The sequence below is a fragment of the Ictidomys tridecemlineatus genome, chromosome 1 (assembly GCF_052094955.1).
Source record: "Ictidomys tridecemlineatus isolate mIctTri1 chromosome 1, mIctTri1.hap1, whole genome shotgun sequence".
Lineage (NCBI taxonomy): Eukaryota > Metazoa > Chordata > Mammalia > Rodentia > Sciuridae > Ictidomys > Ictidomys tridecemlineatus.
The window spans coordinates 28,533,203-28,559,094 of NC_135477.1; the positions used below are offsets into that span (position 1 = coordinate 28,533,203).

Consider the following 25,892-nt stretch of genomic DNA (forward strand, 5'->3'; position numbering starts at 1 on the left):
CAAGTGGGATAAGTTCTGAGGTACTCTCAGTGAATACAAAGAAGTGCTTTCTTCCTTCCTCTTACCTACCAGCTCTTCTTGACTCCCTCATCTCCTTCATTAGGCAGAGGGAGCATTATATTTTGGCGTGGCAGTTTAGGTAAACAAGGGAAGGACTGATTTCCTGTTGGATCAGGCAAACATCTCCCAAACAGTAACAACATTATACTCACGCATGCAGCTAATGGCCTGTGAAAGAATGTGCAGCTAGTGGGGGAGCATGTGGTGACTGATGACTAGATTCAGGCAGGGGGTTACCCTTTGCTTCTTGCCAGATCTAGTTTCCAAGAAGGCCGGAAAACTCTGGCCAGGCAGACAGCCACTAGCTCTGGTCTCAGTCTTGCTGCCCACATCACACATTTGATAGGTGCAGCTGGTTCTAATTCCTGGAAAAAGCCATACAAGGGCTGTGCTGTTACACCTCTGAGTTAAAAGGGAAAGGCATAGGAAGACTGGTGGCTGGCATGACTTATAACTAGATGAGGAATGTTCACAGAATACCAACCACCAAATTCCAGACAGAATCAAAACCTCAGAAGAATCCTACAATAGCACACTTTGGTCTTGAGAGGAACTAAAGTACTAGAAACCTCAGCATATTCTTCAGAGGGAATGTACTTCTCTACTATAAATTTCAGGTGATCCTAGGATTTAAGATAGTTCTAGGCAATGTTAACAATCTGTTACTGTCATGGGTACTTTAAAAAAAAAAAGTGGCTTCTGCTTCAATAGCACAGTACACCACTTCTTGCCACTTCAGCACTTTAAGGCCCACCTAGCACTACCATTTCTTCAGTGTAGAACTACTTTCCAAAACCACTGAGATAAAGCCAGAGTTGATGGCTCTGACCTGTCTGTGTCCTTTAGGAAATCTCACACTGCTTAGAGGTGTTTATTTCAAACTGGCTGATCGTCCCTGTAATGGATGGTCTGGTGCTGCTTGCCAAGTACCTCTGGCACAGGCTGATAAGATCATACCAAGCACATGCTGTGTGCCAGATGTTTTCTGCAGGATGTCAGATTGAGAGATGGGAAAAGGCAAGAGGTTGTGTGTGTATGTGTGTGTGTGTGTGTGTGTGTGTGTGTGTGTGTGTGTGTGTGTGTGTGTGTGTGTGCGTGCGCAAAGGAGGTCAAGAAGGGGAGAGGAACTACCACATGTCAATCTAGGATAGTCACTGTAGGAATATATTCTGGGGCAGACAGATGATCAGCTCTCTACTCATGGGGATTCAATTAAAAAGAAACAGATTCATTTAACTCACGCAAAGCATTATAGGCATGAAGGTAAGAGGAGAGCTGCTCTCCTGTTTCTTTGTGGGAAAGACAAAACTGATACATACCAGAGTGATATGTGTCATAAAATGGCCTTTAATCTCTCTCTTACAACACATTACTGCTTAAAATGAAACTGGTACACAGCTCCCCAAGAATGGCTTATGATGAGGAATGAAGCTGGCAAGCCCCCTGGCTGCTATGCAGCTGGAGCAGCCCCAGGCACTGAGCTCAGTACAAACTCTGGAGTCCAAATACCCACATCTGCTGCAGTTCACCAATTTTAGAGTTATGGAACTGAGAGTGTAGATTCTGTGTATGTCAACTACAGCAGACACTGTTCTGTCTCTTTGTATTAAGTGTTTCCTACTTGCCCCCTGGTATTGCTGTTCTTAGCTCTGTGAGGTACTAAAGAATGCTCCATCTTTGCAAGGCCTAAATCTCCCATCATTGCAGGTTTGAATCCTCTGTTTTGCATTTGCTTTAGACATTTTAGGAAGTGTGACCCACACTAGTATGACTTGCCCTGTTTAGAGGACTTTTGGAAGTCACATCTTCCATGTTTCTTCCCAACAGATGGCTCCCTTTTATATACACTACAGTAGGGCACTTCCAAAGAGCTGCATTTAGGAGCGAAGACAGGAATTTATCTTCTCTCTATATATCCACTCTTTGTCTTGATCACTTTTTCTCTTTCTTTAACATGCACACCTGCATGTACATAGCTCTGGAAAGATCCTCTTATCTGAAGACTATGAAAACACTTTTTGATTCATGGAATCAGCTCTTTCATTGTGTGATGTTCAAACTGCAGACTGGTCTCTACCTTCCCAAATGTCTTCCCGTTGCTTGGCTTCCAACCGCTTTCTCTCTGTAAATAAAGGGCAATGTTAAATGTGGTAGTATACTTCATACAACTAGTGACTCTCACTTAATCTAAAGTACAAGGAAAATTTTAATCATGATTCAGGGGGATTTCACAATCACCTTTTACCTTGCTGAAGTTAATGTCTTTAACTTATCAAACACTTTGTAAGTGAAAACAACATTGTTTTATATTTGTTTTTGCAATGCTGGGGATCAAACCCAAAGCCTTGCACATGCTAAGCATTTACTCTATCACTGAACTTCACTCCTAGCCTCACTGTAAGGCTTTTATATAGTCAAAAGAGGGAGATCTGGGAAAACAGCAACTTGAAGTATATGAAATAAGTTAGAACCTAGCAGGATCAAGATTCTAGTCTTGCTTATATGTATTTATTTGAATTCTACTTTTCAATTGTGTTCAGTGCTTTAATACAATTCTCTATCATTCCTATGAGTGTACTGATCTTCATTAACATTTCAACAGGAATCAATAATGTTTTAATATTCTCCTTCTACTCTGTTGCTCAAATGGAAACAGCAGTGACTTGGCTTTACTCAGATCTCCCTATTACCACCTTACTGAAAACATACTTTAGAGGCAAATCAAATTTCATTATTTTGCACAATACTTCCAGGAGCCAGGGACTGGAGATGTGGCTGAAGCGGTAGCGCGCTCACCTGGCATGCGTGCGGCCCGAGTTCGATCCTCAGCACCACATACAAGCAAAGATGTTGTGTCCACCGAAAACTTAAAAATATGGGTAATCCTTCTTTAATTTTTAATACAGAAATTTGGTTTTTCATATAAATCTTTCACTAAGACCTGAGAAAATACAGTGGCATGTGCCTGTTAATCCCAATTACTTGGGAGGCTGAGATGGGAAGATTATGTGAGCCCAGAAGCTGGAGACCAGTCTGGGTAACATAGCAAGATCCCATCTCCAAAAACAGCAACAACAAAAACATATTATAAATGATACCTTTGTAAGGTGTCACAACACAAGTTCTAATTTTTTGGCCATTTATCTTGACACTATAAGATGCATGATAAGCCTAAATGCTTCTTTTCAAGGTCTACTGTTCCAGATTGATAATGTCTTAAAAGTAAGACTTTGCAAGTAAGTCATGAACCAAGTGGATTGCAGAAATCAAGGTGAGTGTAACACTTGGTATTTGAACATACTTTTCCAAATCAGCAGAAGCTTTTACAAAATTCCTGAACTATATGTGACTGTACTTTAAGGCCAAAAAGTTGGTCAGGAAACCGCCTGGTACTTGGAAATGAGAAAGAAATTCCCTGCTATTTGGGCACCATCTTGTGGCATGATTTGAATACAGCAACAAAGTTATAAGAGGCAAAAAAATAGGTTTCTGCAAACAGTGAAACAAAAGCTGGTTAGTTAATACAGTGAGTAGCCTGGGACTAGGCTATAAGACAGATTTGAATTGGGTTGAGATTCTCCAGGAGCCAGCATGAAGGATAACTGGCTTGCTCACGATTCCAGGATTTCTTGGGAAGGCAGTGTAGTTTCTATTTTTATAAACATGGAAAGTTAGGAGGAGATCTAAAGGCAAAAGCAGACCTGGACCAAATCAACTAAAAAAATTAAACTAAAAAACTAGTTCTAGATTCCAAAGAAAAGTGAAGAAACCAGAAACCTGAATTATCAGAACTCAGATTTTTCAATAAGGTAGGAAACAAGTCGGAAAGGTAATATGAGAGTTAAAGAAAAGATACCCAGGAACAGCAGAAAAATATGACTGGCCCATAATCCACAATTCCAAAATCAAAACAGTTCTGAAAACAAAAGTGTTGTGTTTTGTTTTGCTTTTGTAAAAAAGTATGGATTAAAATTCAATGATAGCAAATCTAACCTGAAACGATACGAGGTGAGGCTGTTCTTATATATTCCACTTAACATAGAGTCACACACTGCTACAGAAACGTTAATGTGAATTTGGTGTCAACATACCTTATATACAAACAGAGATATGATAAATTGTGGTATAAAAGTGTATTAAGAATTGTAATGCAATAATAATAAGAGAGCTCATGTATAATGGCATAATTTGGTGTGAACATACTTTATATACAGAGATACGAAAAACTGTGCTGTAAATAAATAATTATGATTGTAATGCATTCCACTATTGTCATTTATGTAAGAAATAATAAAAAAATAGAAAAAAAAGAAATGTTAATATGTTTTACCTTGATGTTATGAAACATGTTTTAGAGATTATATTACCTTTCTAAATCTGGAAAGTTCAGAATTCTAAAACAGGTCCCACACTAATGCTTTCCAATAAAAATCTAGCTCTGTATTACCAAATATATGTAAATGTAAGAGGAAATCTGGGTGGTAAACAATATGAGAAAACTAGCAACAGAGGAAGACAAACGGACAAGCAAACAGTGAAAATGTCAGGCATAAATTTAGAAGTGCAGAATATGAATAGCATAAAAAACTACAGGTTGGATAATAAAAGTAATTTCTTAATTTTTAAGGTGAGGAAACAAGACACTTGGGGAACTTAAGTGACTTGTCTAAGGTTATATAATAAGTTAAGAACTGAAACTGGAACCCAGGTCCTTATTTTAACCAGCATACTTTCCACTAAAAAGAAAGAGGGAAATATATGAAAAAATGTACTGACAGAAAGATAAACATATTGTCCCTTCATTAAAGAGAAAAGGAAGCAGATAACAGCTGACAGACTGCATGAAATAAAGTGATTAACTTTACCTCTAATAATTAAAAGAAGTAAACAAAGCCCAACAGCAATCATAAGGGCAAGTAACTATGGGAGAACAGAAGATAAACAGGAAATGATAAACCTAAAACATTCAGATAAACGTGGCCCTGAACACTTTTATTCTGTAGTATAATAAACTGAGAAATTACTGTATTAAATGAATTGACTGAAGCATGAGTGGTCAGTTAACTGCTTCTCACTGAGGGAATGGAAAGCACTGAAGATTGAAAAGGGCCAGTTTGGTGTCATTTTTTTTTTTTTAAATAGAGAAAAGGATTGTAAAGACTTTCAAAAATTTCTTCTAAACCTAAGATAAATTATCACAAAATTCATTTGCAGCCACCTACAAAGTAAAAATCAATATGCTTTGTATAAGAATTTGATTGCCTTCTTGGATGGAGTGATAAACTTGGTACATCAAGGAGAAGTAATCAAAGTAACCCATTTTGGGGGTACTGGAAATTAAACCCAGGGGTGCTTAACTACTAAACCATGCTCACAGCCCTTTTTATTTTGAGACAGGGTCTCACTAAGCTGTTTAGGGCCTCATTATATTGCGGAGGCTGGCCTAACATGTGATCCTCCTGCATCAGTCTCCCAAATTTTGCTGGGATTACAGGCATCTGCCACCACACCTGGCTCTTCTAAGTAACCTTTTAACTTTAGCAAGATTTTAGATTTTAAATTTACCAAGTATTTATATGATCATCAGTATACTAGAAATTATCATTCAGATCTCATAAGGAGGCACTGGATTCTGGAATTTAGAAAGTAAGTTTATTAGATAGCAACTGACACCAAAAAATTGGAAAACACTGCCTCTTAGGAAAAAAAAAAATCACATTAAAAAATACAGTTAGAAACAAAACAAACTTCAGACAAGAGAAAAAAAAAAAAAACACCAAGAAAAGTACCTGAAGGTCTAGTTAGGAGTCAACATCACAGCACTGTCCTTGAAGGCAGAATAATGGAATGCCTACAAAGGTTTTCAGAAAGCAGCAACTGTGCCTAAATTTGTTTTATTACAGTTGACTTAATAGAAAGATGGTTTTAAGGTCCTTAATGATTTAATTAATCAAACTAGGTGATCAGCTGTTTATCCTTTTAGTTTTGTAAACCAAAATATGGTCTTTTAGTACTAATTAATCATCTCCCCTAAGAGTAAAATGAAAATTATAAAGTAAAATTATAGCAGGCTTTGAAAATGAGAGGGCAGCTTGTTTTGAGAGGCAATGATATCTATCTTTAATTTCAGGTAGGTATCAAATGTTTGGATAAGTGAACATGGAAAAATTTTACATATATTCCTGAGTTCCATCTTATTTTAAAATGTGTTTTTTAATCATTCAGTATAAATCAGTTGTTTAAAACATATGATTAAGTCAAACATAAAACACTCAAGGATGATCTATACCTTTCATTTTCCACTCTTAGGGTAGCTCTGATTTGTGATGCACTCTGCCAAAGTAAAAAGATACTTTTCTCATGTTCAGAGACTATGTACTACTAAAGCTCTCTTCCCCCTAATATGCACAATGTGGTGTACTTTAAATGATTTGGGTATTTCCCTTTTCTTCAATTCTTTCAGAAGTAGCTTGTATTTATGAATCTGTTCTTCAAGGCATAGCTTTCTCATTAAAAGGGTAAGAAAAATCCAAGTAGGGTGGAAAATACTAGCAGGAAAAGCATTTAACTCAAAATGACAAATTTCAAACTCATTCATTAGGAGGATTTCATATGCAGTGTTTAACTCTGGATTTTAGAAAAGAAAAATATAGAGGACTTACAAGTTCAGAGTAAAACCACAAGATTTATGAAGGAAAACTGAGGTAACCAATGTCATTATTCAGTCAGTGAATACGTTGAATTATCTTTTTATATCCTAGGCAACAGAACTCTTCCATGTAGGAGATATAAAGCTGGAAGAGTATTACATAGTATTAATGAAAGTACCTACACCATGCTAATTCTGAACAACTGGAAGTGGTCATTTCAATATTCACCAAGAAACAATATAATGACCGATCAGCAATATTGTCATGTGTAGTGGATGAGGAGCAGTAGCACATAATACTAATTATCATTACTTGGCTCTTATTTAGAATATTAAATTCTCATTAGTCATTTGAAAGAACAGTATCTTAAATTTGTAAAGTACCTTGCTAAACATTTTTACATAGTTTAAAAAAATTTTTTTAGTTATATATGGACACAATATCTTTATTTTGTTTATTTATTTTCACATGGTGCTGAGGATCCAACCCAGTGCCCCAAGCACTCTGCCACTGAGGTACAATCCTAACCCCATTTTTACATATTTTAACTTATGTTGTACTTAAAAAGTTCCCCCTGGTAAGGTAGGGAAAGCATTACTTTCACTTTATTGGAAAGTGGGGCAAAGAGAGGCATAACTGAGTTGCCTATGGCCACACAGCTAGTTAATGGGAAAATCTTTATTAGAATCCAGATTCCCTCATTCTTAAATGAGCTGCCCTTAGCCTTTATAGTTACAGGTTGTTCAAACACAATGGTGTGCAGATGTTCTATATTTCTACCAAGGAAAAAAGTAGAGGAAACTGGTTTAAACTAAACTACCATGCAATCTTTAAGTCAGACCAAAGGAAGATTTTTCTAACAGCAAAACTGCTAACCACTACTAGAGATAACTAAAAAGAAGACTGGTTATATAAAATTCTCTGGAGACTAAAAACATTTATATATAATGTTTAGATACAAATGAATGTTTTAAGTCTCCAGAGAATTATGTATGTTTTTGTGTGTAATTTTTTTCCCCCTGGGAGAAAAAAATGTCAATTGTCCTAAAAAGTTCTTCAAAAGGGATTATAGTATTATAGGTACAGTGGGTTTTAATTAACAAGACCTATATTAAAGTCTCTCATTTTACCAGGTGGTGACTTAGTCAGTTACTTACCTTCTCAAAGCCAGTTCTAAACTGAAGATAATATCACTTATCACAAAATTATCATGAAACAATACCATCACAACAAGTTTATACAGACTGTCTTGAATTTCCAGTCCCTTTTCATTAAAAAAACAAAACACACACACACCCCTTTTTATTTTGAAACGACAGGAAAACTGGAGGTATAATTCAATGGTAGAATGCTTGCCTAGTATATATATGCAAGGCTCTGAGAGGTCCAACCCCAACACAGTAGAAGAAGAGAAAAAAGAAGAAAGCAATGAGAGGAGAAACAATTGCTTCAAATATCTGAAAGTAGTCCATATTTTCTTCCTTACTCAAGACACATGTCTTCACTAGATTTTTAAGTCTTAAAGAGAAGAGGAATCAAACTATGCCTTCTAATTCTCAGGATGATGCTTGGCACAGGGTAGGTGCTCAGTGAATGGCAAATGGAGGTGATAGAGCATTATAGAAATTTTAAAATAAGAAGAGTAATGACAAAAAAATCATGTACTGCAATCTACCCTGGATTCACTATATAATGACAATGCTACTATTATTAATAAAAACAGCAGCAGCTAATATTTATCACATACTTATTATAGACCTACTGATATAGCAGTGAGAATTTCTATAGTTTTCGAAGATGACTAAGTACTTTTCATGGATTATCTCATCTGATTTCCACTTTATGGAAGAGGAAACATAGGCCTCCAGAGAGTATTTTGCCTTAGGTCACAGTTAATAAATGTCAGAGTTAAAGCATGGATCCAAGCAATCTGATTCCAGGATAATGTTATCCACTGTGTTGAACTGATTTCACTGAGAACAAGAATATAGGTTCTGCTTAATACCTAATCAAGGTTTATTTTTAATTTTCATAGGGAAAAATAAGAAATTAAGTAAGAAGCCATGTAGACAAGTACATGAGTATTGGCTCAATACAGAAAGATGCCAAAGAGAGACTCACCAGGAAATTTTCCATATGCATGTTCTCAGACATAAAGAATAGGAGAGCTCTGAAGCAAAATAAAGGAAGAGTCCTCTAAATCCATAAAGCCCCTGTTTTATCAATAGATAGGAGGAACCTATCACAAACAAAGACCTTCTTTAGAAAAGCAAGAGGGTATTTAACCAACAATCTCATTTTTAAATCATCACTGAAATGTCCTTTGTAAAGCAAGGCATTTAAAAACAAATGCTTCCAATGGAGTTGCATGCTGATGTGTCTATAGAGAACTAAAGGGAAATACAATGATATCTATGTGAAACAAATGCTGCAATATTTGTAAAGATACAGGTAATACTACAGTGACAGAAGCATGGTACATTGCTAAAGGATTACTATCTCCTTCTTCAGGTACCACTGTTGTTACCCTATACTCATCTTCTGAGATAGATGTAGTTATCATGCAGAAGTCATTTTCCTCAGAAATGACCAATTAATACAGGGTTTAGGACACTGCACACTCTTCTTTAATCTAGTTCTATTATTGTCATATATAAAAACTAAGGGGATTCTTCTCCTGTTTCAATAGTTTGTAAGAAACCTTGGAGTGAACAATGTATTGGGGGCAAAATTAAAACTGCCTCATTATAATCATTAAGGTTTCAAAAATTATTTCAGGTCAACTCTGAAACTCTAGCACCTGCCATGACACACTCTGTCACTGGTTATCTGGCCAGTGCAGCTGAGAGTCTTCGAGCTGCCTGCTATCACCAAAGCAGAGTGGACAGGAAGTATTAATGGCCTTGTTAAGACTGGCAATAAACAAGCAGTCTGAAACTTCAATTCATTTAATGGAAAAATGAAGTTACTTTTCAGTAAGTGGAATTTTCAGAATAAATTGCCTCCACAGATTCCACAGATCTGGAGCTAAGGCAATGAGAGTGTCTAAAGCCTAAAGGTTGATAAAAAGTACTTAAGTGCCAAACCCAAGGCCTAAGTCTTTACATACAATTCAAAAGCCTATAAAGAGGAGATGCATTTTAACCTCAACTCCAAACTTTAAGAAAAATCCTACTTATGGATCAGGGAAAATACTTTCTGAGAAATCTTAGGTACCAGAAAATCATTAGAAGACAGGTAAATCTAGATGTCCTCTAATTTAACCACTCAGGATGATCTTAAAAAGACAAAACTTCCTCTTACACATATTACTACCAATGTTGATTGCTGATTTTTCCTTAATTTGTCTTTTACCTAAGACTGAAGCCATGTGATAATAGCATGGTGATTTCATGGCAATTACAGTCCAATGAAACCATGGCAAACACGTTTTTCTGTCTGGGTAACTGAAATGTCTTCAGAGGAAAAGTTTTCTGAGTTTGGAGCAAAAACTATAGGAAAAAGCCAAGAATGAGCTAAACAATCTCTTGGAAAACAACAGTAGGAACATGGATTAGGGTGCCTTGGTGTATGGAATAGGAAACAAATCTTGATCCTAAAAATCTTCCTCCTGAATATAAGGCTTGAAAACAATTTCTCTACATGTGAGAGGCTTCTAGAAAATGGAAATGACAAAACAAACAAAACCCCACACATGCCTTACAGTGAACTGTAAGGGGACTAGAGAAGAACACTATTGCCTTAGCTCACCTCGGGCTGCTTGCAGTTTCTTTAGCTCTGCTTCCCGTTCTGTTTTGGTCTGTTTGCTTCGGACCCCAAGAGCACTGATAACTAACCTTCTGGCTAGGGCTGCTGAAGTCTCAGGTCGCTCCTTTGCTGGCTGGAGGAACTCTAAATGGAGAAAGGGAGGAAGTAAGAGGGAGTAAGGAAAAGAAAGAACTGCAGCACCATGTGATTTAACTCAGTTATTAACACACAAAATATACTAGCATCAAGCAGATGACAGAGGAAATTAACATGGCAAAGCACAATCTTGGTTTCACTATCTGCATTAACATAATTTCTTACAGTGACTATCAAACAGCTAAAACAGACGTAAACCAGTTAAGGTTGACATCAGAAACTGGTTGCTGCATTGCTTTCAGGAAGTATCTCCCATTCTCCAAGTTACACTTCAGATGGCATATTTCCAACATAGTGGTTTTCTTTTGTCCTTAATTATACTTTCTTTAACATGAAAAATAGAAGTGATGTCTTTAGAACTCTGGATGGCATACTTGGCTGGAAAGAATAACATCACCATCACCAAGGAAAGCATTCAGAATTAAAAGCTCACCAGCATAAGCTCTAGCTTTGGCTTTGGCTGCTCTTGTGGCCTGTGACAGGGGCCTGATCTTCACCATCGTATGTTTAATACCCAGAGCATCACGAGCTATAAGGAGGAATAAATATAAAGAAGAAGATGTGAAGTGAAGTGACACAGAAGGAAATTTAGGACTAGTTCTTAGAATGTATTTCAGAGATGTTACTTTTTTTCTTCAAAGCAAGAAATACATATAAGATATACACAATCTGTAAAGAATTAAGTTTACATAAACTATGGCTCTATGAACAAATCCAGGCAACCAACCTGTTTTTGTCAATAAAATTTTATGAAACAGAGGCATGCCCAGCTGTTTGCATATTGTTTGTTGCTGCTTTTTCTTGCTACAACAGCAGAGTTAAGTAGTGACAAAAACTTTCTGCCTCACAAAGCCTATAATTTAGTTTACTATTATTACTTATTTTATAAAATAAGTTTTTGAGCTCATGATCTAGGTGGTCCAGACATGAACCAGCCTTCCAACATCTCTAACTTCTCTGAATGTTTCTGCATCAAACCTAACATGAACTCCGTGACACATGTGCAAAGGTGCAATCACATATCCAAAAAGTAGGTATTAAAGTTTCTCACTGGATAAGTTAAAGGGATACTTCAAATTCATTTGTCTGAGAAAAATAAATAAATACTATAAGATTCAGTGCCACTGTCTTCTTAAATCTCAACCTGTAATTTGTTCATACACTATGTGCAAGTAACCCTGGAAGGAGTTGACCATCTCTCCAAATACCATTGAATAAGGTGAAAAGAGATAGGGGGAAAACAGGTATGCCTTAAAAATCTTTTATCAATTCTGTTATCTACAGGAGCTGGCTGAATAAAATACCAACTGGTTGGAATAGAGAAATAAAAAAAAGCAGCAGATGAAAACGGACAATAAGAATGGAACACTGACATCAAAAAAACACAAATAACCCAATCAATAAATCGGTCAAGGACCTAACAAGACACTTCTCAGATGATAATGTACAATCAAACAATAAAGATATGAAAAAATGTTCAATATCTCTAGCAATTAGAGAAATGCAAATCAAAACCACTCTTAAGATTTCATCTCACTCCTGTCAGAATGGCAGCTATTGACAAACAACAATTAGTGTTGGTGAGGATGTGGGGGAAAAGGTACACTCATACACTGTTGGTGGGATTGCAAATTGGTACAGCCAATATGGAAAGCAGTATGGAGATTTCTTGGAAAATTGGGAATGGAACCACCATTTGATGCAGCTATCCCTCTTCTCGGTCTACACCCAAAGGACTTAAAAACAGCATACTACAGAGACACAGCCACATCAATGTTTATAGCAGCACAATTCACAATAGCTAAACTGTGGGGAACCAACCTAGATGCCTTCAATAGATGGATTTTAAAAAATGTGGCATATATACATAATGGAATATTACTTAGCAATAAAAGAGAATAAAATCATGGCATTTGCAGGTAAATGGGTGGAGTTAGAGAAGATAATGCTAAGTGAAGTTAGCCAATCCCAAATAACCAAATGCTAATGTATTCTTTGATATAAGGAGGCTGATTCATAGTGGGGTAGCGAGGGAGAATGGGAGGAATAGACAACTCTAGATAGGGCAGAGGGGTGGGAGGGGAAGGGAGGAGGCACGGGGTTAGAAATGATGGTGGAATGTGATGATCATTATTATCCAAAGTACATGTATGAAGACACAAATTGGTGTGAATATATTTTGTATACAACCAGATATATGAAAAATTGTGCTCTATATGTGTAATAAGAATTGTAATGCCATTCTGCTGTCATATATGAAGTTTTTAAAAAGGAACACTGAAATGGACTGGGTATGAATACCTGTAATTGGACTGGAGAATACTCCTAGGGCATGTGTATCATCCACCCATTTAATATCAAATCCTTTCTTTCTGTAACAACAACAAAAAATTATTACTTAAAATAAATTTTCCTTTTGTGAAACATCTTTCAAATAGAGTTGTATAAAACATTTCATGAGAAAGAAACACTCAATGAGAACACAGGTGGAATGGAGATAATGACAAAAAATAGTTTGGAGGACAGAAGAAGCCACTGAATTTTAAAAGCAATAATACCATCATAAAAAATTATCTGAGTATTTTACATCCCCAGCCATTTCATAGACATCAACTAATTAATCCTCACAAGTCTCTTGGGGAGTTAAAGTATTTAATGCCCTATTTAAAGGAGCTGTTCTTATGGGGAAAGAATGAGAAAAGATGTAAAGAGCAAGCAGGAAAGGTAGAATAATATAAGAGGAGGAAGAAGTAGTCAGAAGGTCACCTAGATTTAATGCAAATATAAACTCTGCCACAAGTGGTAGGCAGAGGAGGGTATTATGCAAGATGTCATTAAAATTCTAAAATAAGGAAGCAATGGGCAAAAAGACAGCTATAATCATATAGCTTATAAATTCTCTTTTTATTTGTAGAAGGGAGGTAAGAAAGAATATAGGAAAGATGGTGGCAACATCAGAAAAATGGAGAAAAAAGAAATCATGGTAAGAAATATCAAACCAGGTTACAATCAAAAGAATGAACATTTACATACTAGAAAAGTACTTTTATTTTGGAACAGACCTACATAGTGCACACAAAGAATATCAAAATGATGACATACACTTCATATTTTTTTCATCTAGAAGCTGTCTGTAGAATCAATAAAGGTTCATTGGAAAGAATATGGGTTTTGAGGGTCAAGCATAAATAGATTCAATGTTTCCACCTTGAGACCATGGACCATCTCTCGAGGCTAGGTCTGCCCATCTGTAAATGTAAATGCAGTATCTTTGTCACTGAGTTGTGAAAATGAAAATGAGATCATCCCTGACAAAATCAAGAACGTGGCGTTTAGCACTCAGTGGGCATCTTATAAATGAATGATGTACATTATTATTATTAATAGCAGTGATCATCAGAAAGATTATTAACACTGATGAAGATAGTAATGAAAATATGAAGTTGGCTCTGGTATCTGACTGAGGCATTTGCACCATGACCCCTTTTAAAAAATTGTTATGAAAATATTAAAAAAATTACTTAAATATTTTCCTTCTTTAATGAGTCAAAAAAATTCCTTTAAGGGAAAATGAATAAAGAATGCTTTGAAGATTAGTCAGAGAATTTCCTGAATAAAGGTAAGATTAACTATGGCATAAAATGACCACAAGGGTTGAAAATTGAAAAAGTTCAATAGTAAATCTATATTATAAGATAATTTACAAAACAGATGAATTTTGAAGGGCCTTTCAGACTTTGAGATTTCATAATCTTTAAAATTCTTCTCTTTGGGGGGAATAATTTTGGATTTGACAAAAAAAAAATAGTTTTATAGGTAAGATTAGGAAGAAACAAAACAAAGGAAAGAATTCAATTCACAAGAATTAATTATTTTTGAGGAAATTCTAGACATCAACAAAATGATCCTTGGTTTTACAAACTGTTACTATTAATGACAACCTAAGGTAGTTCTAATTTGGACTTTCATTGACTTCTGATATTGGGTCTTAACATGATTGCAATCAATTAAATTGACTGACCTATACTATCCATTTAGAGTCAGGTTTATGCCAGAGAGTAACTGTCCCGCAGGATCCATTTATCCCTTCTTTCAGTTACAGAACCAGAGATCACCCCCAGCCAAGTTTAACTGATTAAACAAGCATGTAGCTGCTTCCTGGTTTTGTGCATTCTATAATTTTATGTAAAAACCAAATGTTTGCTTTTATAAATAAATAAATATAAAGTTTTATTTTATATTTTACAGCTACATTCACTTGTTTACATATTGTGTATGGCTGCTTGTAAAGAAACAATATAGCATCACCTAAACTATTTACTATCGAGTCCTTTAATAAAGTCTTAGGTACTTTACCTTAATGTATAATCTTATGAATTCTAGATGTAAATAAATTGAATTTTAAATTTATAACATCAGACAACAGTCTTGACACATATGAGTACTGAAATATTAAAGTGTTTACTTCTTGATATTGACTTTTCTCAAGACCCTGACCATCTTTATCACAATAACTTTTTTTCTGGATTACCTCTTTATTCCTACAACATAATTTTTTCTTGTAAGCTAGATGTACAGAGGTATACTTCTGACTCCTTTATCTTCTCCCTCATGTCCCCCCAGCCCCACTTTTATAGTACTAGGGATTGAATCCCAGTCTTTCATGTGGTAGGCAAGCACTCCACCTCTGAGCTACATCCCCAACCCTATTTACTGTACTTTATCTTTTTTGAGACAATCGAAGATGCCCAGGCTAGCCCCAAACTTGCAATTCTCCTGCCTCAGACTCCTGAGTAACTGGGATTACAAGTATACATTATCTCTCCCAGCTATCTTCTCCTATAAATATATCAACTATATGCATATCAAGAGTTAGCAAAAATGTTCTCAGCTAGACTTAATATTTTCATGACATAATTTAAATTATAATAAATCTATATAATATGAATGTTAAGAATAGTTATATCTATAAAAACTGCTGAATGCTTTTGAAGACTAAAGAAAGGTAAAGTCACTAAGGGAAAAAAAACCATTATCAATTATGTTTGGGTAAAAAGAGTTATAAAAGAAAGTTTAGTCTATAAAGAATACGCACTTAGGTAACTATGAAGATATAAAGTTCTTGCTTCACTTTAAAGAAATCAAATTATAAATTGCAGATGAGGCATTATGAGAGTGACTTAAAGGAAAGAACTCTTTTATCAACACATCAATGACTTAAAAGGCTGGCGGGTGGGGGGTTGGAACCACATCAAAAGACTGGCAAGTGAGTGAATTCCATAAATGGAATTTATGTATTAAATTAAAATAATTGTGACATATAACAATTTTTAAAAAACATTCTCCATTTGACTATTTCTAAGTGGCCAGAAAAACCTCAAATCAATAATTTAATTTAGAGGTCTCCGAGTGTCCTTGGCACTTGGCAGGAAAAAACACATCCTTCTCAGGAGAAATCCTCTTCTTTCATTGTAGGCCTCAATTCCCATAAATAAAATTCTAAGAATTATTAGCATACATTAAAAAATAACTAAGACACATGCCCCCCTGCAAAAAAAAAAAAAAAAAAAGAAAGAAAGAAAATAAAGTCATTGTGAGCAAAGATTTGCAGAAACAAAAGATACTAAAACAGGGGCTGTGGGTATAGTTCAGTGGTAGAGAACTTGCCTAGCATAAGCAAGATCCAGGTTCAATCCCCAGTACCACCAAAAGAAAGATAACAAAAATTGAACTAAAAGGACTTCAGGTAAAGTAAAACAACATGTCAAACTTCAGGTTAAAAAACACTTCAGAACATTTACGTACTTAATATATTATGTTTAATTTACTTAAAATGAAAAGAAAATTGGAAGAATTTGGAGAAAACAAACTATGAAAAAATAAAGATGCAACCAGGTATGATAATGTATGTCTGTAATCCCAGCAACCCAGGATGCTGAAGCAGGAAGAGGCCAGTCTAGGTAAAACTCTGGTCTCAAAACAAAAAATAAAAAGGTCTGGGGATGTAGCTCAGTTTGTGAGGCCCTAGATTCAACCCCCCAGAACTGCAATCAATCAATCAAAAAAGTAAATTTTAAAAATGCCATGTAAATTTAAAAAAATGAAAAATTTTGAGAACTGGAAAAAATAATAAATGAAATTTTAAAACATAATGAATGTACTAAATAGCAATTAAAGCATAACTGAAAAAAATGAGTGAACTGGAAACTAAAACTAAAGGAATTATTCAGAATGCAACAAAGAGCATATGAAAGAAGTAACATAAGGATTAAATGAGAAGGTCCAATATATATGTATTTGGCAGCATGTTAGAGGAAGTAAAAGAAAGACTGGAGTAAAGGTAATATTTGAAGAGATGATTTCTACTCCAAAAGTTCTCCAAAATAAATGAAAAATACTAATCCACTGATTAAATAAGTCCAAATAATATAAACTCAGGATAAATAATAAGAAACCTACATCACAGTGAAGATGAAGAATAACAAAAACAAAGAGAAACTCTTTTTTTGGCAGGGCAGGGGCGGTAGGAACCAGGGATTGAACTTAGGGGCACTCAACCACTGAGTCCAGCCCTATTCTGTATTTTTTTAAATCTAGAGACAGGGTCTCACTGAGTTGCTTAGAGCCTCACTTTTAAGAGCATACAAAGGGAAAAGAAAAATCACAAGCAGAAGTGACAGTTGTCAAAATGTCAGCTGACTTATCATTAAGAGGAAGTCAGAAGACAGCAGAACATCTTCAAATTTCTGAGAGAAAAATAAATTGACAATGTAGAATTCTATATCCAGACAAAATATCTTTCAAGAATGAAGTTAAAAATTTCGGATGGAAGATACAAATGATACCGTAAGGAGATAAATCTAAATGCTGATATATAAAATAAAAACAATGTCAAATAGAACTTAGAGAAAAAACAAAAAGGAATTAAACAGTTGTAGTAAGTTGAGGAAGGGAGAAGTGGGAAATCGAATCAAAAGTTCTTACAGTGTTTAGATGGAGGGCAGAAAATTTGCTTTAGCCACTGATAAATTAAACATGTATTTTATAATCTAAAGTAACCAAGAATTGAAACTGATTATCATTAAAAAAAAGGGGGTAGGGGGTATAAAAAATACCTACTCAATCCAAAAGAAGGCTAAAAAGAAAAAGGATAAGTAAACACATTGAAAAAAATGTAAGTAAATATAAGATATATATTTGGACATAAATCCAAATATCAAAATTACAATAAAAATAAATGGGATATATGTACCATGAAGACAGTTTCAGAAGTCAATGATGATGATCTTCTAAAATGATAAAATATAGTTTAGAAAAGCAACCTGGCATTTTTAAAGAACTTAGAAGAGTAGTAGTTGGAAATAAAAGATTTCTAATGGACATGGATAATAAAATAAAAAAATCTGATGCTAAAATAAACAAAAGGGAATATGAAAACAAGATGATTTTTCAGAAGACACATTAAAAAGACTTCATCCCACTTTCCCTAATATCTGTAACCACTAGCAAATACTTACTGGTAACTGCAGAAAACCCGTAGAAGGTCTTCTGTACGAAATTCTTGGGGGAAGTCATAAATTTCAATGACATGTGGAAACTCACATTCACTGAGATCAATATCAGGAACTTCATGGTTGTAATAATCAAATCTAGGTTCCTGGATGCTTTCCCTGTTCTTCATATTCCCTGATAACTAGGAGGAAGAAGCATGTAAGTTACTGCTGACATCAAATCAAGGTATTATAAAATATCCTCCTATATAAAAACAATCCTGATTCCCAGTCTCCAAGTTTCCATTCTTTAACCTTTCACACTGTCTCTGTATTAATGTTATTCATAATACAATAATGACCACATGTTTACCATCTAGTTTATGTTACAAACATGGGATAGCTGAAAAGGTGTTGAAATTCCAGCAGAGGAACAATGCATGAAACTTGTACCTATCAACCAGTATGTAAGCAAACTCATCGAGGGGCTGGGGATATAGATCAGTGATAGTGTTTATCTAGCATACAAGGCCCTCGGTTTAGTTCCCAGTACCACAAAGAAAGGAATTTGTTAAGACAAATGTAATTAATATAAGTAATTATACTAAAAATTTCTAGCTTAAGAGTTACCTAAGGGATTTCTCACAACAGTGGGCTAGTGAAGGAAGTAATGATAATGTAAAGTATCTAAAATTCTACTATCCTATTAAAACTCTGTCTCACTCACTCACACACACACACACACACACACACAACACACACACACACACCAATCCTGAAGGTTATTAATTATTTCACACTAAAACAGAAGGCGAAGGGAAAAGGAGGAAGTGGCAGTAAGATCATGACAATCACTGCTCACTCACTTGTTATAAGACCTAGATGCAACCTTTTAGGGTATCTGCTCTTTGTTAATCAAAATTCTAACTAGTTCCCTTCAAGTTTTCCCTCTTTTAGGCTGTACCTCTTTTCTAATCAAATAAGGAAAATGAGAACTTACAATGCTAAGGATACATCTTCTCATCTTGGAGAAGTGAAAAATAGATTTATTTTAATAGGGAGGAAGGAAGAAAAATATGAATTAGACAATACCAATAAAAGTATTTATTTCTGTAATTCCAGTTCCTTTTCTCTGCTTAGCATCAGTTTTACATCTAAAAAATGAGAATAACAATATTATCTACACTTCATAGACAAGTATATGCACTAAATGAGATGATGTAGTAAATACTTACCATACTACTTAGCATTCAAAAAAATGAATCTATTTTAAACAAGTTTTAAAGTGCCAACTCTACCACATCCTAAGCACCTGATGTTAGTTCCACTCTACTTAAGAGTGTAGAAGCAGGAAAAGACAGTTCCTTCCACTGTAATAAGAAAAAAAGACCAACTGTTCTATAAAATTATTTTTTTTCTTGAGTTCACAAGACAGCTGTTTGCCAGACAACCAAGGGAACTGAAACCCATAGAATGACAAGTTCTTCCAAGGAGAAACAGAAAACACAAATAGTTTTCCCTTTGGCAGACCATGGAAAGAAATGACCATCATAAAAGTGGACAAAAAGGTATCAGCTAAACTTTCAACAAATTCTTAAGTCTAGGGCAGCTAGTGTTAACATTTTAGAATTCAGAGTTCCACAGACAAGAGGAGTCTGCAGTCACTCGTCAATCCTTATGCCAGTGCCACCCTATCTTTATTATCATAGCTTTATTTCAAATTTTGAAATAAAAAAATTGAAGTATTACAACTTTGTTCCTTTTTAAAACCTTGTTGGCTACTTGGGGCCTCTTGTATTTCCATAGGAATTTGAGGATCAGGTTATTAATTTCTGCAAAAATGGGTAGCTAGGACTGCATTGAACATATTATCCAATTGGGGAAGTATCTTAACAATAGGAAGAGATGAACATGGATGACTTTCTGTTAATTTAGGCACTCTTAAATTTTTTTCAATAATGTTTTCTAGCTTTCCTAGTATAAGTGTTATACTTCTTTTGTTAAATTTATTTCTAAGTATTTTATTCTTTTTGATTCTACTATAAATGCAACTGTTGTCTTCATTTTATTTTTTTGACTGCTGACATTGACTTTTTGAGTTATTTTGCAGAAACCAAACCAAAAAAAGCACTGCATATTTGAGCATTTGTAATAGTACAATCTGAAAGGTACAAAGCAGACTATAAAATACTTTGGAAATACAAATCCTAAGAACAGATTACCAAGAGGAAGGAAAACAAAAATCTGGCAAGAAAATCATCATGGTTCCTTACTCTAACTTGGTCAACAATATTAAATTTGTACACCTACATTTCATTTCAGAGGTAAATACTGAGCCCTCTGGATCCAAAGGCTGATTAAAAAGAATATGTTAAAAATAGCAAATACATAATTCTTATTGTACATTTCATGAAACAATGAACAGGAAGCCTAAAAGTTACATACCTCTGGCAAGTTTTTCCTATAACACAAACTATTTATCACCAGGGACTCTTAACTTTTCCTAACAGGAAAAAGAACTTTTCATTTCCCCCAAGGTATGGATATTATCAGGAGCAGTTTACATTTCTACTGGTAACATGTGTGTGTGTGTGTATGTGTGTGTGCGGAGGTAGGAGGTCAAATGTTAAGAGCACTTTTTATCCTAAGGATCTCAGCAAAACATGCAAGGGAATCTGATAGAGAGGAGGAAAGAGGAATATGTGGCATAAAAGGAGGGAAATCTCAGAGGATAAAATGGTGTGAAGATGGAAGTGAGGACCAGAGTGAGACTGTGAAAAGGGATGGGAAGGTTGGACCACTGACATAGAATGCCTAGGTATGGTAGTGTAGAACTTCAAGGAAAGGTTCTGAGATCTGAGGTACTGATTATATAGATATTTTTGTAGTAGGCCTGGATGGTCTAATACAGTAGCTGCCTGGCACAAGTGGCCATGCAATCCAAATGGAGATGTGCTTTAAGTACAAAATATAAATCAGATTTCAAAGATTTAATGCAAAAAATGCAAAATATATCTTATTAATAATTTCTTATGCTGATCACATGTTGAAATGCTACTTGGGACATATTAGATTAAAATATATTAATTCCACCTATTTGTTTTTATTTTTTTCTAATATGGCTACTAGAAAATTCAAAATTATACACATGGTTCACATTTATAGCTTCTACTATTCTACTATAGACAACTAAAACATTGTTACATGAGACACTATTTCATACAAGCAAGGTGAAACCTTCATACTGTAAGTTACACATACACACACACACACACACACATACTCATATCCATTATTATGGCTAAGGAATGTTTGATAGAGCAACAATAGAGGTGAGAGGTTTAGAATGATTCATTGTGATGTATCTATTACAGACCAAGGAGAAGTTTGCAAATGACTCAGAATAAATCATTTTGAGTCATGAATCACAAACATTTTAGGATTTTTACCAGTGGTCTTTCTATTTATAAAACATCAATGATGGCCAAGTATTACTCATATGTATAACTAACTTACACAAAACCATTCAACTAAATTAACTTTCTCAAAGTAAGGCCTTGAAGACTATAAGTCTTCAATTATGACATGACATAATTGCCCTGATTTCTATTTGTGGGTATGTAGTGGGGGGAAAATAATGGGGGAGAGTACAAAGTCAGTGAGGCATGGATCATTGAACTTTTTAAGTTTTTGTTTAATTCCTTGTTCATTAAGATATAAAAGGAAAAACAAAATGTCCTGAATTATTTTCCCCATAGAAAAAAACACTACATTATTTTGGAATAAGGTTATCTTTATATCTGTCAGATGGGCATGTTGGATTGGCTATTATAGTTATCCTGATCTACACAGAGGGAACACTGGATCATAGAGAGATTAAAGGATACCCTTAAAGTTACAAACCAAATTACTGACAATGTTTGAATATCAACTCTAGTCCTCTGTTAATCTAGTACTACTTCAATATCATATCAAAATGTCATTACAGAAGACAATCAAAAGTAGTGACTGTAACAACATTTGTGATAACTAATTCCCTCTGATAAAGACTTATGGATACAAACTGATATGGAAGAGATGAAGGAAAGGAAAGAAAAATATCAGCGGCAAAACTGAAAAGACAACCAATTTTTTTTTAATCTTATATTCTAGACAGCACATTGACCACAGAATAGATTACAGACTAAGCTTCCCCCAAAGTCTTCAATGCTGTACTAAAGCTCCTATAATATGATTCCAACTACTCATGTTAAACAGAACAACATTCTGACTTCACCAACATTCTGACTCTATAATTCAATCATAAGGAACATATCTCTAGCTCTATATTTCTCTACCACACACATAATCTTGCACAAACTAAATACTCAATATATATCTATGGAATGAATAAACACATATGACCTAAGTTAACTAATTATCCAAATGCCTACTTAACAAGACTGAATCTATCAAGAGCTCTTTGTCGATAAGAATTTGATTTATACAACACATTTTTAAAATGATTTTTGAATAACACTCTGAAATTTTGGGGAAAATGATACTCTTTTCTTTACCTTTGCCAATAATTTTAATTGCTCTGTTAAATAAATCATGAAGAAAATCCAAATAATAAATAATCTAAACTTCTGATAGTGTCAATGGAGGATCTATCCAGGAGTATTTTGTGTTTTATAAGTTTTTCTCACAGCTTGGAATGCCTTTTCTCCTCATGATCCTTCCTTTCCCAAGACCCAGCCTTAATTTTTACCTCCTCTTGGGGTTTTCCCTATCAACTCTAACTTAGAGTTTCTTCTTCTTCTTTTTTTTAATATTTCTTTTAGTTGTTGATGCACCTTTTCTTTATTTATTTATATGCAGTGCCTCACACATGCCAGGGAAGCGCTCTACCACTGAGCTACAATCCCAGTCCCTAGGGTTTCTTCTTTTCCTATTGGATATATATCTTATCAGTTCTAAGATGCACCTTTCTTCACATTTTAACATTCCTGACATTGAAATATATCTTATAATCACACGTATTATTACTGCTTACCTACACACATGCATTAAGCATCAAAAGCACCTGTACCAAAACCAGCAGACAATGGTCAGCAGTGTGGAAGGAAATTCCAGATGTAAAAATAGCTGTAAGTGCAAAGGTGATTCATAATCCCAGCAATGATGACCCTCATTCTTTTATGTAGTCTTTTTAAGAAATGATGCATCAAAGTCCTTGATAGCACAGTGAATGATACTGGATGAAAAGAGTGTCAATGTCTCAATCAAGAAATTATTATAAAGAGGTAGACAGTGAACAGGAAGTTTTAGCAAAATCTTTTTTTTTAATATCACCAACAAATTTAATGATCAAATAGACTAAAGAAAGGCTGATACCTACACCAGGGAAAAGTGCCCATGGAGCGCCAAACGCATGTACCCAGGAGACATTCTCATGTCTGGAGCTCCTCTTTCCCAGCAGGGGTCCCAAGTTCAACCAGCTGGATTATTTTGAGCCTTACTTTTGCATCTCCTCTGGGAGACAGAATTAGTGATACTGACAACAAACATCCTGCACAGGACTGCTGTGCCAACCAGTGACACCAGCACTGACTTAGCAAAATCTTAATCATTTTACTATATTCACCTTTGGATGTATATAAAAGAGATACAGGATAAAAATTTATGTCCAATTAAGTCTAAAATTTTTTTCAGTATGTATAAAATCAAAAACTTTATGGAAAAGTACTATGTCTAAATTTTTTTTCATAATGATACATATAAAATAATGGTGCATTTCACAATCAACAGCATTTTCAATACAATGAAACAGAATACTACTTTATTTTTTTCTAGTCCTTTCTGAGAATGAGTCTCATGAGCTACACAAGACTGTAAGCTCCTTAAACATTGTTTTCTTTTACTTCTAACAACACCAAGATCACAGCCAGGCACGGAATAGATACTTAATATCTGTTGACTGGCTAAGAACTGTCAGGTAGTGGCATAAGCTCAAAGACTTGGAAAGCTTCCAGGGATAGAAACTAGGAGGCATGGATTCTAGTACCAATTCTGACATCTAACCAACCCTTAGCTGGGTAAGTATAAGCTTTCTGAGCCTGAGTTACCTTATCTATAAAATAAGACGGGGCCAGTTAGATTATAGGCTAGAGTAGACCCCTTAAACAATGGTTAAGAAATTTATAGTCTTAGCTGAGCACAGTGGCACACTCCTATAATCCCAGCAATTTGGGAGGTTGAGGCAGGAGGACTGCAAGTTCAAGGCCAGCCTCAGGAACTCAGCAAGGTCTTAAACAACTTGGTGAGACCCTGTCTCAAAAAAATAAATAAATATGGGCTGGGGATGTGGCTTGAGCAGTAGCGCGCTTGCCTGGCATGCGTGGGGCACTGGGTTTGATCCTCATCACTACATAAAAATAAAAAAAAGATGTTGTGTCCACCAAAAACTGAAAAATAAATATTAAAAAATTCTCTCTCTCTCTCTCCTCTAATAAATAAATAAATAAATAAAGAGGCTGGGGATGTGGCTCAGTGGTAAAGCACCCCTGGTTTCAATCCTCAGCAGTTCTCTGACAAAAGGAAATTTATAGTCTTGTGGTACTAATGAGACTTATTCTCAGAAATGGCTTTTGTTTTAAAAATTATTTTAATCGTACCTATTTATGAGATGCAGTGTGATAATTTGACATATGTACACAATGTTTAATAATAACATATGTATACAAAGTTTAATAATAAAATCAAATTAACACTTCCATCATCTTAAACATTTAAATATATATTTTGATTAACACACAGCAATTGTACATACTTATCAAGTACAGGGTCATCTTTCAATACAGGAATACAATGTGTACTGAACAAATCAGTGTAATTAACATTTCTATCTCCTTATCTCCTTATTACTTTGTGTTTGGAGTCTTCAATCTCTAGTTATTCGTAAAATGTATAATAGTTTAACTTACTACTTCTATCTAACTGTGTTTTTGGCACCTGTTATTCAACCTCCCTTTATTTCCTCTCCCCTGCTTTCTCAGCCTCTAGTAATCATTGGTCTACATTCAGACCAACTTTATTTTAGCAACCATATTTGAGAAAGAACACACATTGTCTTTCCATGTCTGACTTATGAAAGGATATCATTCTTATGGCTGAATAATATCCCATGGATAGTGTATAATTCCTTTTATTCATTTATCTGTTGATAAACATCTAGGCTGACTCCATATCTTAGTATTGTGAATGGTGCAGCAATTAACATGGATGTGCAGGTATCTCTTCAATATGATGTCATTTCCTTTTGATACATATCCAGAAGTGGGACAGTTGGATCTTACAATTCAGAAATTACTTTTAATACTAACATTCCATTTTTTTAAAGTCTTGTGCAGTTCTATCTCTAATACAATATAAAGTTTTGGTTCCTAACCCTCATAGTTTTAAGTGGTATAACATAATGCTGCTGGCTCACATCTTAGAAGGTAGGAATAAGAACACTTTGTGAGTACTTTTAATTAAACTCAGTTTTAAAAAAAACTACAGTCATGGCTATACCAATTTAAATATGAGAGGCATCAGGGATAAGGACAGTGAGACTTGATCATAAGTTGGTAGTTATAAAATCAATACAGCTGATTCAAAAGTTACTATTTAAATGGAATTAACCCATACAATCAATTATGTAGCTTAGCTTATTCCATCCCTTTATTTCTATTTATTTCTTCTGTACTTGTGACTACTTACCTGCCTGCTAATTAACAATTTTCTATTGAAGAAAATTCATTTTAAA

General features: G+C 34.8%; 1 protein-coding gene across 7 annotated transcripts in view; it reads right to left on the reverse strand.

The window, feature by feature from the left end:
- Positions 1-1,387: 1,387 nt before the first annotated feature.
- The window catches only part of R3hcc1l (R3H domain and coiled-coil containing 1 like), a 92,184-nt gene continuing 67,679 nt past the window's right edge, over positions 1,388-25,892 (reverse strand). For 6 of the 7 annotated variants that reach the window (XM_005335248.5, XM_078029959.1, XM_078030016.1 and 3 more), the window contains 5 exons: positions 18,131-18,306; positions 12,915-12,985; positions 11,047-11,142; positions 10,461-10,601; positions 1,388-2,182 (listed from right to left, as the gene is read on the reverse strand). In XM_005335248.5, the coding sequence (XP_005335305.2) occupies positions 2,115-2,182; positions 10,461-10,601; positions 11,047-11,142; positions 12,915-12,985; positions 18,131-18,306 (552 nt within the window). In that variant the 3' untranslated portion in view covers positions 1,388-2,114. The remainder of the gene's footprint in view (positions 2,183-10,460; positions 10,602-11,046; positions 11,143-12,914; positions 12,986-18,130; positions 18,307-25,892) is intronic. The other variant, XM_078030058.1, reaches the window with a different exon arrangement.